Here is a 17,290-nt window from a genome sequence, read left to right as displayed (position 1 = left end):
TGACTAAATCGGTTGGACTAAAACCTGGTGTTGTCAGACTTTTTACTGTTTACCCCAGTCCAACGCCGGCATATCCACATCATGTCCAATTTTCTTTCCAGCTGTTCAAATATATTAACACAACAAGAAAGTGTAGAAGAGGTTCACTAAGATTTATCAGGTTTGAAAGGTTTTAATTGGACATGAGATCAGAGAAACTGGGGCTCTTTTTATCCTAACAGAGAAGGTGAAGTATAGATGTAATAGAAGTGCTCAAAATTGAGAGATGTTGCTGAGGAAAATATGAAAAAATTACTCTCAGTATTGGTGATTAGAAAATTTAAATTTAAAATAATCACTAAATTGTAACAGTAGACATTAGGAAAATCATCATTGTACAAAGGATTAAGATAACAGTGCCCTACCAGAAATAAAAAAAGACAAGTAGATAATATTTGCAAAAGAACACTTCAGAAAAGTAGACCATAGGGATGATGGGCCGAAATGACCTCTTTCTTTGCTGTCATATTCTATAAATTGTAATGAAATGCTGCTTTTTTCCTGTTCTCAGTATCTCCACAGGAGATTTAGGAAGGACTTTTAAAAGGCTGTGAATGCCTTAATTCTTATGTTACGATGGTCTTTTTTCTGGCTGGAATGTCATTCAGTGACTGGGGTTACCTTAATGACTCATCAAAACACGCTGCAGTTGTCTGCGGCCACTGCCGTCAGGTTCTGCCTTTGCAGAAAATTTCAGTTTCATTGAAGTGCTAGAGTTGTGCTTGGAGAGAATTTTTCTTTCTATGAACCCAGTATTTAGGGTTCACTGTGCTTCTGTGCTGTTTGTGGTCAATTGCAGCAGTATGAGAGAAAACGTATTTGACTAGAACACCTTGGGGCAAACAACTTAAGTGGTGCACACAGTTGTTTGAATGAGATCAACTCTCATTCTTCTAAACTTAACACAATATAGGCCCATTTTACTCGATTTCTCCTGATGGAACAGTCATGGAACAGCCCTTTCATGCCCGGAATCAATCAAATGAACTGTTGTTTCTCACCCTTTAAGGCAAGTTTATCCTTCAGTGTTAGGAGACCAAAATTGCAAGCTGTCTTTGTACATTCAGTGTGACTGTCAGGTTTTTTTTCTCTCTTCTCGTAAAGTTTTATTACTGTTATCATTGCTGCAAAGAATCCTTAATTTTTTTTCTTCCAATACTGGTATCATATGAATACACGAAAGCTTTGCATTGTATTTGTAATTTACAGTCATAATTTAACAGCTTTTGATTTATGTATTCTTTCCCTTATCAATAAAAGCTTATTTAGAAATCACTTTAAACCAAGTTTGTTATTTATGATATCTTTGTAGGATTTGTGAATTTGATGAAACAATTAATTAGGTTTGAAACCAAAAGAGAAAATGCTGGAAAATCTCAGCAGGTCTGGCAGCATCTGTAAAGCAAGAAAAGAGCTGAGCTTTTCCAATATTTTCTCTTTTGGTTTCAGGTTCCAGTATCCGTAGTAATTTGCTTTTATTTTAATTAATTAGATTTGTCTACCAGCATCTGTAAGAAGAGAAAAGAGCTGACGTTTTGAGTCCAGATGATCCTTTGTCGAAGCTAAAAGGCTTAGAAAGTGGGAAATATTTATACTGCAGGGTGAAGGAATGAAAAATGAGTCATAGCCACAGAAACCAGGGGAAAAGACTAATAGCTGTCCACAGAAAGAATAAAGGGTGTGAATGGCCAAACGACAGCTGTGACAGATGAAGATGTTGGGGAGGGGAAGATGGGACAGAGGTAGCATGTAGAAAAGGGAGAGCAGGGGGGAAGAAAAGGGAAGGGGATAAAGTAGGGAAGAAGAAAAATGAAGAAAGACAATAAAGAAACAAAAGATAGAGAACACTAAAAAAATTAAACAAAATAGAATGAAAACAAAAGGGGCCGAGGTGGGGTAGAGCAAATCATCTGAAGTTGTTGAATTTGATGTTGAGACCGGAAAGCTGTAAAGTGCCTGGCCGGAAGATGAGGTGCTGTTGCTTCAGTTTGCGTTGAGCTTTACTGGAACATTGCAGCAAACCAAGGACAGACGGGGGTGTGGGAGCAGGATCATATGTTAAAATGGCAAGCAACTGGAAGGTCAGGGTCCTGATTACGCACAAACTGAAGGTGCTCAGCAAAGCGATCACCCAGTCTACGCTTGACCTCTCCAATGTAGAGGAGACCACATTGGGAGCAGTGAATGCAATACACCAAATTGAATGAGATGCAAGTGAAACGCTGCTTAACCTGGAACGAATGTTTTGGACCTTGGATGGTAAGCATAGAAGAGGTAAAGGGACAGGTGTTACACCTGCAATTGTATGGGAAGTTGCCATGAGTGAAGGGAGAGGTGTTGGGCAGAGTGGAGGAGTGAACTAGATTATGCCGGAGGGGACGATCTCTGGAATGCTGACAGAGGGAGTGAAGGGAAGATGTGTTTGGTAATGGCATCATGCTGCAGTTGGCGAAAATGGCGGAGGAGTATGCTTTGCATGTGGAGGCTGTTGGGGTGAAATGTGAGAACAAGGGGGACTCTATCCTTGTTCTGGGAGGGAGGGGTGAGGGTGAGGGTCTTGGAGCAGGAGATGGACTGCACGCTGTTGAGGGCCCTGTCAACAACTGTAGATAGGAATCCACGGTTGAAGAAAAAGGAGCACTTGTTAGAAGCAGCACTTTAGGAAGTGACATCATCAGAACAAATGCTTTGGAGGTGAAGGAGCTGAGAGAAAGGGGTGGAATCTTTACAGGATGTGGGGTGTGAAGAGCTGTGTTCCAGATAGCTGTGGGAGTCAGTGGGCTTGTAATAGATGTTGGTAGATAGTGTATTGCCAGAAATGGAGATAGAAGGGTCAAGGAAGGGAGTAATGGATGTTGGTAGATAACCTATTGCCGGAAATGGAGACAGGTCAAGGAAGGGAAACACATCTGTGCGCAATCAGGACCCGACCCAGTGGTTGCTTGCCATTTTAACACACGATCCTGCTCCAATGCCCAAGTCCTCGGCTTGCTGCAGTTTTCCAGTAAAGCTCAACACAGACTGGAAGAACAGCATCTCATCTTCCGGCTCGGCACTTTACAGCCTTCCGGTCTCAACGTCAAATTCAACAACTTCAGATGATTTGCTCCACCCCACCTCGACCTCTTTGTTTTCATTCTATTTTATTTAATTTTTTTACTGTTCTCTACCTTTTTAATTGTCCTTCATTTTTCTTCCCCCCACCACTTCCCCTTTTCGACATGCAAGCCCTGTCCTATCTCCCACCCACCCCCTAACATCTTCATCTGTCACAGCTTACACTTTTTCTGCCATTTGGCCATTCACACCCTTTATTCTTTCTGTGGGCAGCTATTAGCAGTCTTTTCTCCTTGTTTCTAGGGCTATGACTCATCTTTCATTCCTTCACCCGCAGTATAAATATCTCCCATTTTTTATGCCTTTTAGCTTTGACAAAGGGTCATCTGGACTCAATATCAGCTTTTATCTCTCCATACAGATGCTGCGGGACCTGCTGAGATTTTCCAGTGTTTTCTCTTTTGGTTTCAGATTCCAGAATCTGCAGTAATTTGCTTTTATTTAATTAATTAGACTTACCATCCTAAACTAAACTAAACAAGTTACATCACTTCGTCTAGCCTGATTTTCTCTGATACGCCAGTTTTTTTGTGAGTTGATTGTAAAGCATTGTTGCACTTAAAACAAACTTTGAAGTACCATATTTAGCATGAAATAAACTTTTAGCTACGTGATTAAGTTGAGCTTTGATTTAAATATGGTAACTTTGCGTATAAACTGGCCGAATACATAACTAATTTTTGAGAAAATGCAATTGCTAAGAACAAATATACATATTTTACGTTAGCAATGTGGGCACATAAGGAAGGTCAAGGCGGTGAATTGTGCACATTATCCTCATAAATTTAGTTCTGCATTTTGACTTTGTTGCAACAAAAGTTGGAGGAAGTTGGTTGCTTTCCAATAGGGGGGGGAAAAAAGGAAGAATGCAAAAGCTGGTCTCAATCCCAGGTAGAGCTCCTGTCTGTCCTTACAGTTATAAAACTGTATCTGTGATCCAAGAATAGATCTCTTGCCCTCTTGCCATTAAATTAATGGGGAGAATAAAGTTGATTTTAAAGTTGTCCAAATCCAGTAAAGAATGTGTAACAGAAACAACAGCAGCAACATCTTACATCTGTATAGTATGTTTAGTGTAAAATACTCAAGGTGCTTATCTTGTCCACAAAAGGAGGTATCAGGACAGATGACTAAAGGCTTAATCGAAGTGTTAGGTTTTTAATGAACGTCTTAAGGGAGTTGAGAGAGATTTAGAGGGAATTCCAGAACTTGACTGAAAGCATAAGCTCCTTTAGTGGAGCCATTAGAATGCAGAATGTATAAAACACCAGAATTGATGGAGCGCAGAGGTTGCTGGAGGAAGGTAAAGATTTAGGGAGGAGTGAGGTCATGGAGGAATTTCTAAACAATTTTACAATTGAGCTAGTCTTAGACTAGAATAAATATGAGATAGTAGGGGGTAAGCCTCATGCACACAATGAGCTCAGTGAGGACATGAGGGAAGAAATACTCGAGGGAAATGCAAGTTGAGGATTAAGGTAGAGTGGAGTCTCAAGAAGTTTGATAAAGAACGTGATCAGCTGATCAGATGGGCTTTATCTTGGTGACAAAGTAGCCCATGAGCTCCTTGCATTTCAATGAACTGAGGATGGAGGAAGAGGATGATTCAAGCATCTTTGTTCAGTGGATAAGAGAAAGTCTGATGTTATCTTTGCATTTCAGGATAATCTTGGGCTGGTGGGCAATTTTGGCAGAAGAGATGCTGCTTTACATGGTCCAGCCAGATTTGAAATGTATGGTTAAATCAGTTGTCTGCCATAAATCTTCAAGTCTGCAAGTCAAAGCTTAAGTGAATGGAGATGAGAGCCATATGAGGATGCATGACCCAAGAGGCATTCCAGCCTACTTTCCTACTGTGATTTTAAATGATAAATGTAACCCAGTATTAAGGCATTATTATACTTGTCTTTAGAATTTGACTGCAAAGCCTGTGGATCGTGCTCCATATGTGGGAGATGTGGCGATGGTGCTTAATGCAGGAAAAGAAATTCCAGCTCACCCAGAAATCCAATCCCGGTCTGTGACACGTCACAGTGGAGTGAGGGATTTGCATGAATCCAGCTTCAGTTTATCAGGTAAAATCTAACTATATATTAAGGACTTTACAAATCCTTTTTTAACTGTAGATAACATTAATTAAACTATTGTTGCCATGTAATTTTGAAACTCTTGGTTGTCAAAATTTAATGTGTTGAGGAATTGAAAGTATTGACTAACTTCTACAGGGAAGCATCTGTAAATGTCATTGGTCATAAGAAATGGCGTTGGTGGAGGTCAGAAAGGAAGTTGTCCACCCATTTATTTTTAAATGGGACTCAAAACATAAATTATTTTGCCATTTCCCATTGTCACAGCTTCAACAATATTCTTGGTTACTTGCCTTTTAGTTGCAACAGTTCTGGAAATATGCATAATAATTACGCACCGGAAAACACCAAACTAACATTTATGGATATTCATTGGTTCAAAGTTCCATGGATCTTTCTAATCTGTTGATCTGTTATAATTTGCTTCTACTTAAGAATATGGGCTACCCCTGAAGTTATGTTCTTTAAGCATAACTACATTTTTTTCTGAATTGAATATGTAGTAATCATCTTGATATACTTACCCAGGCTATTATCACAAATCCATTATGGATTTATGTGGCCCTCTGGAGCTGTTTTTGAAGTTTAAGAATGTCCCCAGAAAGCGGGTGGTGCACCATTCTCAGAGATACTGCAGTGGTAGGCCAATACATGGGGTAGACGGGGCAAGCCCCTATTCCATTTCCCTGCTCCAAAAATCAATGTATGGTCCCCAGATAAGGGACGTACCAGATATTAAACTGATAACAGTTTTTTTTTTGTTGTTTTTATTCCAATTCAATCAAATCAAGTCCAATTCAGAGTCTCAACAAGTTGAGACATTCCCAATCCAAGCTGACAAGACAGGGCTCTCACCTCCTGTCTTGGGCTTGATCTACATGATCCAAGCTGATTGGAATAGGTATAGCTCCTCCTCCAAGACTAGATCTCATTTGCATCTTAGTCAAAAGACCGAGATGATGCTTTTAAAAATTGCTTCAAATGAAGCTGAAATGTAACCTAATGACTTCAACCAAGCACAGCATGTCGATTACTACGCTTGATCTCAGCCAAAAGGCCAAGAAGTGATGCTTGGATAATAGGAAAAATAATTCTTTGATTTTACATAATATTGCCTTGGCTGTAGTGGTAATATTTTTAACATTGTGAATGTTGATAGTCGTACTTTGTTGGGAAAGGTGGTTTCTTACATTGCTGTTCATTCTGTTCTTTGCAGGATCTCAAGTTGATGATCACCTGCCAAAGCGGCCTGTATCCAGAGTTCTGGCTCCACCTGGCGGCCACTCTAATGGCATCTGGTAAAAGAATAACAGTGTATCTCAGTACTGCCAACTCTTACCATCAAATGAAAACAGAATAAGAATGACTTAGACCCATGACACACTGGAATTTACTACATTGGCCTCAGCAACGCCATATCTTTATCATATGAATGAACAGACAAGCCACCTTTTGGTTATTTTAAGACTTTTGTAAGATGTATGAGAATGTTACATCACCAAAACAACGTGTTGGTCATAGTGAAAGTAGACTATTATTAAAAAATGTAGATCCATTATTATAATTATAGTTCGGCTCTGCTGCTGCAAGTGCAGAATTTTCATAATTCTGCCATAATAAATTGTACACAAGCGAGTGAAATGTTCTGTAGTCTGTGCATGATGCAAACTGACTTCGTACACCCCAAAAGAAATTAACAGCTCACCTCAAAAAAAATCTTCCTACTTTAAAAGATAATGCTAATAAATAAAAAAAAACACTAATTTCTAACACTTGCACACAAATTGCACAATAATTTATTTCAACACACTCAGGTTGTTTATATACTTAGTGCTTCATGCTGCTGTCAGAACAAAATTATTCCTTTGTGTGTGAACTGATAACTGGTACATCCTATTGCTTTTACCTTATGCTGATTTTGGGAAGTTTCATTGTGCAAGATCTCAATAGTCCTGGAAAGGTTGTGAAAAATTGGAGCAAAACCAAATTAAATTTTTTAATAAGTTGTAAGTTATTTATTATATACGTGCATGCCATTTATGAGCTGTGCAGTTGTCACCACTTGGTTTACTTTGGATAAGTTGCCAAAACCTGGTGAGCCTGTGTGGAAGTTGTGTTTGATCTTTTGAGCAATTTAGAATGGGATCACACAGCAGTTTCCTTTTTTCCAGAACTGGTCCTTTGAAGTTTTTTACATTTTGCTGTGTAAAGTTAAAGGAGCTATGTTTCTTGCATTTGCGCAGAAAACTGTTATAGGTCAGCATTCCAGAAGCTCGATCTCTGTCACTAATGAATCTATTCAGGAGAAACATTTTCATTTAGAGAGGTGTGAATACGGAAGTTATTGCAACATGGAATAGTTGACGTGAATAGTATAGCATTCAAAGGAAAGCTACAGAAATGCATGAAGGAGGAAGGAATAGAAGGATCTGTTGATAAGGTGAGATGGAGTCAGTGGAAGAAGACTCATGTCGAACATAAACACCAACATGGATCCATCGGACTTCGTGGCCTTGTTAATTGCCATAAAACTTGGTGTAACCAAAGTCCCTAGATACATCATTGAGGCAATCAAGTACATTGTGATGTTTTGTAGCATACAAATTCCTGAGAAGGAACTGCATTAAGTGTTAGCCTTTGATCTTCCTGAGATGTATTGTGCATGTGCTGATGTAGGAAGCATGCATATACAGTGATATTGTCTTCTCATTTCAAAAGTCCAGCAATATGCAAGATTATGAATCTCATTTAACATGTATGTAGTGTCTTTTTAGAAATGCTGTTCAATTTGAAAATTAGAGATTTCAAGTAGTGTGTAATATCTTTAGCTATTAAACATCTAAGAAAAATGGTGCCCTATCATGTAACCTTAGCAAATTCCAGAAATAATTGTAAACAATTATGGTATTATGACCAACAGTAATTTATTGCACTTGTATTTAATGTTGATTCCAAACCACCAGAAGTGTAGATTTTCTGAAGCGCACAAATTAATAAGGTTAGTGTACTTTAAAGGAACCTGCTGAAATTTATTTACAAGTACTTTTTTATTTCTGTCAAAGCAGCAGATTTTATTATAATTTCAGCAATAATTCAGTTAAAGATAGCACCAACAGTAAAACAAGACTTTACAGTTACTAAGCATTTGCAGTATTTAAAATGTTTATATTTTGCATTCATTTTTATCCCTGCTCAGCCCATCTCTCCAATTATTTTTTCAGGATTGCATGCAGCTGATTTTTCTTTTGATGAAAGAAAATAGGAGATAGACAACAAATGGTCCACCTAATCAGTATTCTAGATTTGAAGTCATCTAAAATAAAAGTATTTCAAAATCTGATCTGTACATTACAGTATTTCAGGCACTTTCTGCATTTAGCTTGAATTAAATTATACTCAGATTTTTCCTTTTTTTACATTTCAAGTTTTACCTGCCATTCACTTGCCTATATAGCCTATTGGATATTTCAGCGGTTTTCAGTGATTGGATAATGATTAGAGTAAGCATTGTAATAATCATTTCTAGTATTTAGTTTATCTAATTGATAGCACACACCATGATGAAGGAATCACATAGTTTCACTAGAAACTATGCATTTATCTCAATTCCTCGAGCATGAAGTGCCTATAACACTTCGAACTCACAGTAGTTAACTATTTTTTGTTAAAAGCTGATCAGAGATCAATAGTACCAACTTTTCCTCTTGTGTCTTAAATACACTGTATTAGAATGTTTCTTGTCTTCAGGATGTGATGTAACCAGAATTTGAAGAAATCTCAGTGATGATATCTTTCATATCAATAAAAAAAATTGAATTCAAGTTATAATTTTTTTAAACTAAGCTATTACTACTGTAGAAAAACCTGTTTTGATTTTTTTTTTCTTTTTGTAAATGATGGTGTGCATTGCTGGAAGCAATATGAGGCTGGAAATTTTATTTTAAATCCATGCTAGAAAAATACAAACAATGCAGCAAGTGAGCAATTTTTTATTGATGATATTTTTCCATGGGCTTTGTCAATAAGGGATTGTGACAAATGGATGTTCAAAAAATTTCCAGTACTGCGTTAGGGTTTCAGTTAGCAAGTTGTTAAAATTTAGGTCTTTATTCCCTCTAGTACACACTTACAATTTAATTGACAACAATTGATCTTTAATTCATTTTTCTTGGGTATGATCTCCTTTCCCAAAGTCCCGTGTTATTTATTTTTCCCTACAGCAATATGATTTTTTACAATCCCTATGAAGGATCCTATAAAACTCTGATTTGTCTTCTAGAATAGTTGCTCAGAAACATGACAATTGTTACAGTTGTGAACAAGAGTTCTTGTGTATTTCATGAATACATTAGGTTCAATGTCTGAGATCAAGTTTGGTAGCTAATATTGTCTTGGTATATTGTGGTGTTATGTGTTTTATAGGCACTAATAGTGAGGCCTGTGAGCGCATGTGTGTTATTTGTAACGGGCACTGTTAATTACCATAACATCAACATTGATTAAATTTTTCATTATCGAACATTTGCAAATAGTAACATGGTCTTAAATTGAGACTGCTTAAATGTGGAAAGATATTAATTGTGGCATTGGAATGCTTTAGTCATTGTGCTAATCGTCATTGCTTTAGTGCATTGCTGATATATATGGACAAAACATATAGATTGCACATCTATGTTGTGCCCACTCAAAGGAAGGAAATGTCGGTTTTTTTTATACAGGCCTCACTATAGTCTGTTACTGATCAGCAATTAATGTACAATATGGGGGAAGAAGAGCTGAAGAACTTTCATCTGTTTATTTTAGTTCAAATTTAAATTAGGCCAGTGGTACTTTCCACTTGATTGTACAAAAGGAAAAAATTTCAAACACCGGAAGTGCAAGATTCGTATTTTATCTTAATGCTGCGAATTGTCCATGGAATTGTACAGGACCAGAAAAGACTATTAATATCTACTTGGCTAGTTGCAATGTTCTGGAACTATCATTTTCCACGATATTGCCCTAGGTATTATCCAACTTTCTGTTGCATATTTCTCAAACTTTACTTCAGCATTTAGAGCTTGAAATTTTGAGCAAATTAAAACTGAAAAGAAACTTCAGTCTTCAAATTTTTTTTCAAAAGTAATAAGAAAAGTATTTGGTTTCATATGATCCAATTTTTACTTGGGATGTGCTTGGTTTATGTTTTTTAGATAGCCATATTTTGCCACACATTTACTTGGAACAATGGCAAACACCAGACATGTTTGTGTTTTTCTGGTTGAAGCAGTTTTGTGAAACTCCTTGAAATTGGTGCTGGCATTGGATGACATATAAAATGACTGTTCTCTATAAACAAATCCTTATTGTATACTGGAGAACATCAGAGCATGAACATAGCTGCAGATGATATTTGAATTCTCATTAGGCAGTAACATGATAGAAACATGAAGTTTTGATTTTGAGTATGCATGTTTTTTTACTTTTCTGTATCAACAGCTGCCTAATTCAATAAGTAGGAGCTGCTTCTAAATCAAAGAAAATTTGCTAATGTGGGCACTGTGAGATTAAAAATGGTAAATAAAGCAATAAAATTTAATGGAACCTTTGTGCGATTTCAACAAGCCTTAAAATTATCAGGATCACTCCTTCACTTTATTACTAGTTGTTTTGGTTTTGGACATCAAGCTCAGTATTAATCATCTAGGTTGAAATAGCAGCCATAAGAATCAGTCCAAGTGACCACTAAATTTACATGACAATTTTGATGTCAGTTTGAAGAGGCTTCCTTATGCTGAAAATTTAATTTGCAGTTGAAATTGAAGCCTTCCCTGACTCCAGGGGCAATGATGGGAGACTCCCTGCAGGCTACAATTTGACACCATATGTGGTAAACAGCATGGTATCAAAAAGGTTTTAAGAGAGCCCTTGGGATCCATTAGGCCTCCTGAATACTTAAACCTATCTTAAGATAACATGACTGTTCAAAGTTCATGGAAACTGATACTGCTTGCTTTCTAACTATTTAAAATGCAGCTTCCAGGAAAAAGCACCTCTGCAGATATTCCTAAACATGGCGGCAGATTATTTTTCCTGGGCAGAAGAATCAGAGTTTCTGTTGGGCTCTTTCTGGTTTGAATGCCTAATGCAGCACGGATAATTAATGTAAACATAGCATTTGTCTAGCATTTTAAATGCATTTTACATACAGGTAATATTATGCCTTGATTTTTTTTGCTGAAGGGAGAAGGATGTCCAACTCCATTACAGTCACATTAGAAAAAGTCACAGTAGAAAAAGCCACATTTCTGTATCTTAGTGTGATTTGTAAAATTAAATACATGTTTTAAAGGCATTTAAAATGTTGATTATTTTTAAAATGCTTATTCCACACTAAATAATTAAGGGCTATTTCTGTGACATTGATGTTTTAGCAAATTGAGCATTACCTGCTTTTCTTCCATTTGTATTTGCAACATGCCTTATCACTGTACAGTATTTTCCTCACAAATTAATTTCTTTTTTTTTCCTCGCAAGACTGATTTTTCTGATTTCCAGCGCTACAGTTTAAGTTAAGATGTGGTGCTATATTTAACCAATTCTTAACAGCCATATACTGTCACCTGTATGTCTTAAAGATTTTCTTTCTCATTCATTGTTTATTCCTAATGTTATTAAGACCATAAGACATAGGAGCAGAATTAGGTACTCAGCCCATCAAGTCTGCTCCGCCATTCAATCATGCCTGATATTTTTCTCATCCCCATTCTCCTGCTTTTTCCCCATAACCCCTGATCCTGTTATTAATCAAGAATCTATCTATCTCTGTCTTAAAGATACTCAATGACCTGGCTTCCGCAGCCTTCTGCAGCAGTGTTCCACAGATCCATCACTCTGGCTGAAGAAATTTCTCACCTCCCTTTTAAAGGATTGTCCCTTTCGCCTGAGGTTGTGCGCTCTGGTTCTAGTTTTCCCTGCTAGTGGAAACATCCTCTCCACGTCCATTCTATTTATTTATTGAGTACGCAGAGAAAATTAAACACGTCTTAAGTACCAATAAAGCAGTAATTTTGATGGCTGTTCAAAATGAAACTTAATGGCAGGACCATAAATTCCCATCCAAAGTCAGTGGACCCTTTAGCTGTCAGTCACATTTTCTGTCTCACCTGGGGTGAGCAGGACTGGAAAATCCCCCGTTGGAATGTAGCCTAATCATTACTCTCAAAGAATATGAAATGAGAAATCTTGCATTTTGCAGCGTAATTATTTAGGAGGAGCATAGGATTGTGGATAGACTATTTAGCTTCTTGAACCTGTTCTGCCATGGTTGATCTGACCTTCAACTCCATACATCAGCCTATGCTCTATATCCCTTGATACATCTATCTAATAAAATTATATCAATCTCAATCTTGAAAATGTTGATGGATTCAGCGTTGTCTTTTGGGGGAGGGCATTCCAGATTTCTACTAGCCTTAGTGAAAAAGGGCTCCAAGATTTCACTATAAATTCCATTCCAACTCTTTTCCTGCACTTAATGGCGCACTAAGACAGACTTTTGTCCATTTCCATAGCTAATAATACCTGGAACAGGTCACCAGTCGTATCGGGAGAGCTTACAGCTTGAGGGGGTGCCAAGTGTAGTTGACCAGGAGAGTCTCCTGGTCTTAACCACCAGCCATTCGTGTATTGGGAGGATTTGCAGATTGGAATTCAACCTGTTTGACTGCATTGTCAGTGCATCTTCCTTGGCCAAGTTCTGGGGCAAGACTTAAATCCGGAGCTTTCTGACTCAGAGGCAGGCATGCTACCCACTCTGCCACAAGAACTCTTTCACTATAAATAGCCTTCCTCTAATTTGAAGAGTTTGGGTGGAATTTTACAACCGCATTGCACCATTTTCGGGAGCGATGCAGTTGTAAAGTGGCACGTGAAGCGATTAGCTCAATTGGCGCTGGTTTTTGCGATTGGCTAGAGATGCATGACAGGCTGGTTAACTTATCTAAATTTATTGAAATAATCAATTTCAATGCACTCAATCATCCAGGCTCACTTTTTTGGCATCGCTGGGAGAGGCTCTTGTGGCGAGGAATACACCTACTTCCCACGGGGAACAGTCGTGTTGGTCTCGCCAGTGGAACTCCAGGGAGGCCAAGGGAAACAAGGGTGCCCCTTGTGCAGTGCCAAATTGGCACTGTGCCAGTGCTGTCCTGGCACCTTGGCAATGCCCACTGGGCACCTGGCCAATGCCAACTGGTCAGTCAGTGGGTGGGGCCTGTAGGGGCAGTGCCAATGGGAGGCATTGCCAATGGGGGAGCCAAGGCCTGTGAGGGAGGGGCCCCACTGCCACTCTGCATGCAACTGGTGGTGAGAGGATGGTGGGTCCATGATCAGTGGGGGAAAAGGAGGGAAGTTGACGACCAGTGTGGTTGGTAGGAGTTGCATCTCAGGCCGCAGGCCTCCACGATTGTGGGGGGGTGGGGAGCTACTTTGGGCCACCTGCAGTAGCAGGGGCCTGACAGCTTCTCTTTGTCAGACCTCTGAGACTGTTAATGTGCATGTGCAGCATTTGAGGTCAAATGCAATCCCTTCACCTACAGGCTTCTGCAGCGAGAAATGGGCTGACTCAAAATTTTACAGCCAGAGTGCGTATGAGGAAGAGAGTGCCTGAGAACATGTGCAACGGGTCTGGAACTCGCCCAGTTCCACACCCAACCAACGTTTGTCTAGTTTCCTTCTATCTCAGGATCCCTCCCCTGTTTACTTGTAACCGCCCTATCAAATCTCTATCATTTTAAAAACCTCAGTTAGATAACTGTTCAACCTTTAAGGTCAAGGAATACAAGTTTATTCGACCTGACTCCATAATTAAAATTTTTAAGCTGTGATATAACTATGGTAATTTGTTGTTGCATCCTATTCAAGGCCTAGGCACAAGCTAAGTGATGGAAAAAGATAGGATAGAAACAATATGGTGATCCTCTCATCCACATTCCAGCAGCATTAGTAGATGGACTGGCAACAGATTAGCCTTTTGGTTGGGACAGTTGCATGTTCCAAGAAAAGGGGGAGAGTAATTTTTGAAGTGATTACTTTCATTTAGGTATTTTTGTGTTTGAAAAAATATTGCAATTCTGATAATTCATTAGGACTTGGGTTATACATTTACTAAGAACGTGTGTCATGGACTCCTTTAGTTCATCTGTGATAAATATGACTTTCCAGTTTGGAAAAATTATTTAATGTGCATCACAAATGCTGTGTTGGAATGGGAACAAAGTGATTGAGCTGCAGGAATAAAACTGAAATAAAAGCCATGTTTTTCCATTCCTAATGAAACATCACAAACAGTCTCTTGCTATGGACCCTCCCTCACCCCACTGGTGAAAAAACATTACTCCAGATGCAGGTTCCATTCAAATTCCTCACAGATATTTATCAATATGATGTCAAACGTTTACATAGTACTACTTATAGGACTTTACAGCAATATTCTTCCACCATTTGCAAGTTAAGAGAGACCTGTTACCAAAGTTTTTTTGTCTTTCGCTTGTCAAGACAAACGCAAACAGCCACAACAATTTATAGTATAGGAGAAAACAGTGCTGTTTGGTTGCTAAGTTGATGTTGCTATGGAGAAAGTTTTATTGGGGAACTAGAGGCTCCCCAAGTAATTTGAAAGAAGCACATGGCTTGAATGTATTTCCTTAGTTTGCAGAGAAAAGGGCCCTGTCTATGAATGTATGTCACTCCTAAGAAGTGCAAATATGCCATGTTGCAAGCTTGACTGATTATCTTAAATTGATAGTGTAGTGCACTCAGGATTGTTCAGCAAGCACTGCCTAATCATGGAATAGCTTGAACAGTAGATGTTTTATTTTGGGATTGAAATTTGGCATTCTTGTGTTTTGTCCTGATGATTGCCAGGCAGAAAGTTTCAACAACATATCTCCTTTCAGCAATATTAAGTTCTGTCCTACCATGCAACTGTTATTGCAAGAACGTTGCACAAAATGTCTATTATTTTTGATTGCAGCATTAGCAGCAACAAGTTTTACATAGCTATGAAAACCTCATTGACCTTTGCTTAATTCTTTTATTACTAACTGGACAAGGGAGGCATTGCTGTTAGTAAAGAAGACAGAACGCGTGTAAGTATCAGAAAGTTATGAGTGGTCAGATCTCTTTCTTGGCTCTAAGATTAATTGTGTTTGTAAATTACTTTCTGATACCTTTCGTATATGTTTGATGGAACAGTGGTTAGCACTGCAGCCTCACAGCACCAGGGACCCGGATTCAATTCCCAGCTTGGGTCATTGTCTGTGCACAGTCTGCACATTCTCCCCATGTCTGCATGGGTTTCGTCCAAGTGCTCCAGTTTCCTCCCGTAGTCCAACGTGCTGGTCAGGTGCATTGGCCATGCTAAATTCTCCCTCATTGTATCCAAGCAGGCACTGGCATGTGGCGACTAGGGGATTTTCACAGTACCTTCATTGCTGTTAATGTAAGCCTACTTGTGACATTAATAAATCAACTTAATTTTTAGTGATTCCTACTTCCCAATAGGACTATCATGACCTTGTCACATGCCCTTTGTTTTACATTACAGCAGACCCAGCAGTTTCCTAAGTTAATTCCCATTTGGTCAAATTCACAACTTTTAAATTTGGCTGTTCTGATGAACACTTGAGTAGGAGGAATCCACTTTAGATCATGCCAGCATACGACTTGGAAAATTAAAAATCCTGATTTCAGAAATTTTGCATACTTGTTGAGTTTGTTGAGAAGATGTCTGCAAATCATGGAACCATAGAAGCACACATTTTAAGTATTAGAAAGAGTCCATTTCTCTTATCTGTTCTGTGCCTACTCTGCACTAAAATAACTTATAACCTTGCATCTCTTTCCATAGATTTGAAGCATTGGAAAAAACAAAACTATATGCAAAATACACAATTGTCTCTTTGCTATTGTCACATTATTCCATGCTGCAAACTATTTCCGTAAATACATTGCACTTTAATAAATAGACAACCTCTGCTCTTTGTGGCACGTTGTTGATGGCTGCGCAGTCATGCCCTACATCCAGCTTAGACTTAATGGCCTTTCATCACTAACTGTCCAACCAGTAGAAATGGTGGCCGCAATTCTCCCATTGCAACCTGCAACTTTTTTGGCAGGTTGAGGTGGGAGATGTGTGTCTTGTACGGGGATTTGCACATGCATCAGGAAGGCACACGCATCTCCCAGAGCTGGCGAACAGTCGCTGGTCAGACCATGCTGGAAACTGGTGAGAAGGCAGGTAAGTAATCTAAATCTTTTCAAAATATGTTTTAGCAGTTCATTATTGGGACCTCCCACCCACCAGGAGTACTACTTTCGGGCAGGGTTCAGACTAGTTCCCCATCTTCTAAGAACTAACGGGAGACCTTACCAGAATGACGGGGAGCAATTGGGGCCCTTCGGGGGTGGGGGCAGGGCCGACAGTAGGGGCTGGTGCTCCCTGCACATGGGCACCCTGCAACTGCCAGCCAATGCCCTGGCACTGCCCAAGGGGCAACGTGCCATGCCAGGGGCATCTTGGTATTCCCCATTGGGAATGCCAAGGGGGCAGTGCCTATTCTGAGCGGGGCCTAGGAGCAATCGGTGGGGGGTCCTGCTACCGCTCTGCAGACAGATCGGTCTGGGATGGGGAGGGTAGCAATGGGGGGGGAGGTCAGATCCTGGTGAGGGTTCTGCTGGAGTGAGGGGTTTGGAGGGTTAGCCACTTCTGGGGGTGGATGAGAAGGTGGGCTGTGCATCGAGGTGCTCCGGGACGGGGGGATCAGGGCTGGCTCGGGAATTATGTAGGGGTCGCAACAGGGGTGGGAGGGAGCTGAAGGGGTGGCACCACGGCGGGGGGGCCTGGGCTAGCCAGCGATTGAGCTGGCAGCAAATGCATGCGCAGAGTTCCACAGCTGACAGACTTTGGTGCAAATAGGTCCCGCTCCCCCCCCCCCCCAGGTTTTTAATGATATTCATGACTGGGACCTCTGAATGCACAGACTGCAGAGGTTCAGGTGAAAAGC

General features: G+C 39.5%; 1 protein-coding gene and 1 pseudogene across 1 annotated transcript in view; one reads left to right on the top strand and one right to left on the bottom strand.

The window, feature by feature from the left end:
- LOC145344929 (dihydropyrimidinase-related protein 5-like) overlaps window positions 1-16,865 on the top strand; it is a 61,147-nt gene extending 44,282 nt beyond the window's left edge. The window contains exons 11-12 of the mRNA XM_080192260.1: window positions 5,069-5,231; window positions 6,460-16,865. Coding sequence (XP_080048386.1) covers window positions 5,069-5,231; window positions 6,460-6,545 — 249 coding nt within the window. The 3' untranslated portion in view covers window positions 6,546-16,865. The remainder of the gene's footprint in view (window positions 1-5,068; window positions 5,232-6,459) is intronic.
- Window positions 5,850-6,060, bottom strand: LOC145345764 (U2 spliceosomal RNA; annotated as a pseudogene).
- Window positions 16,866-17,290: the final 425 nt, after the last annotated feature.

This window comes from Carcharhinus amblyrhynchos, chromosome 7, assembly GCF_965287045.1.
Source record: "Carcharhinus amblyrhynchos chromosome 7, sCarAmb.v2.hapA, whole genome shotgun sequence".
NCBI classification, from domain to species: Eukaryota; Metazoa; Chordata; class Chondrichthyes; order Carcharhiniformes; family Carcharhinidae; genus Carcharhinus; species Carcharhinus amblyrhynchos.
This window is presented reverse-complemented; position numbering and strand designations above follow the sequence as displayed.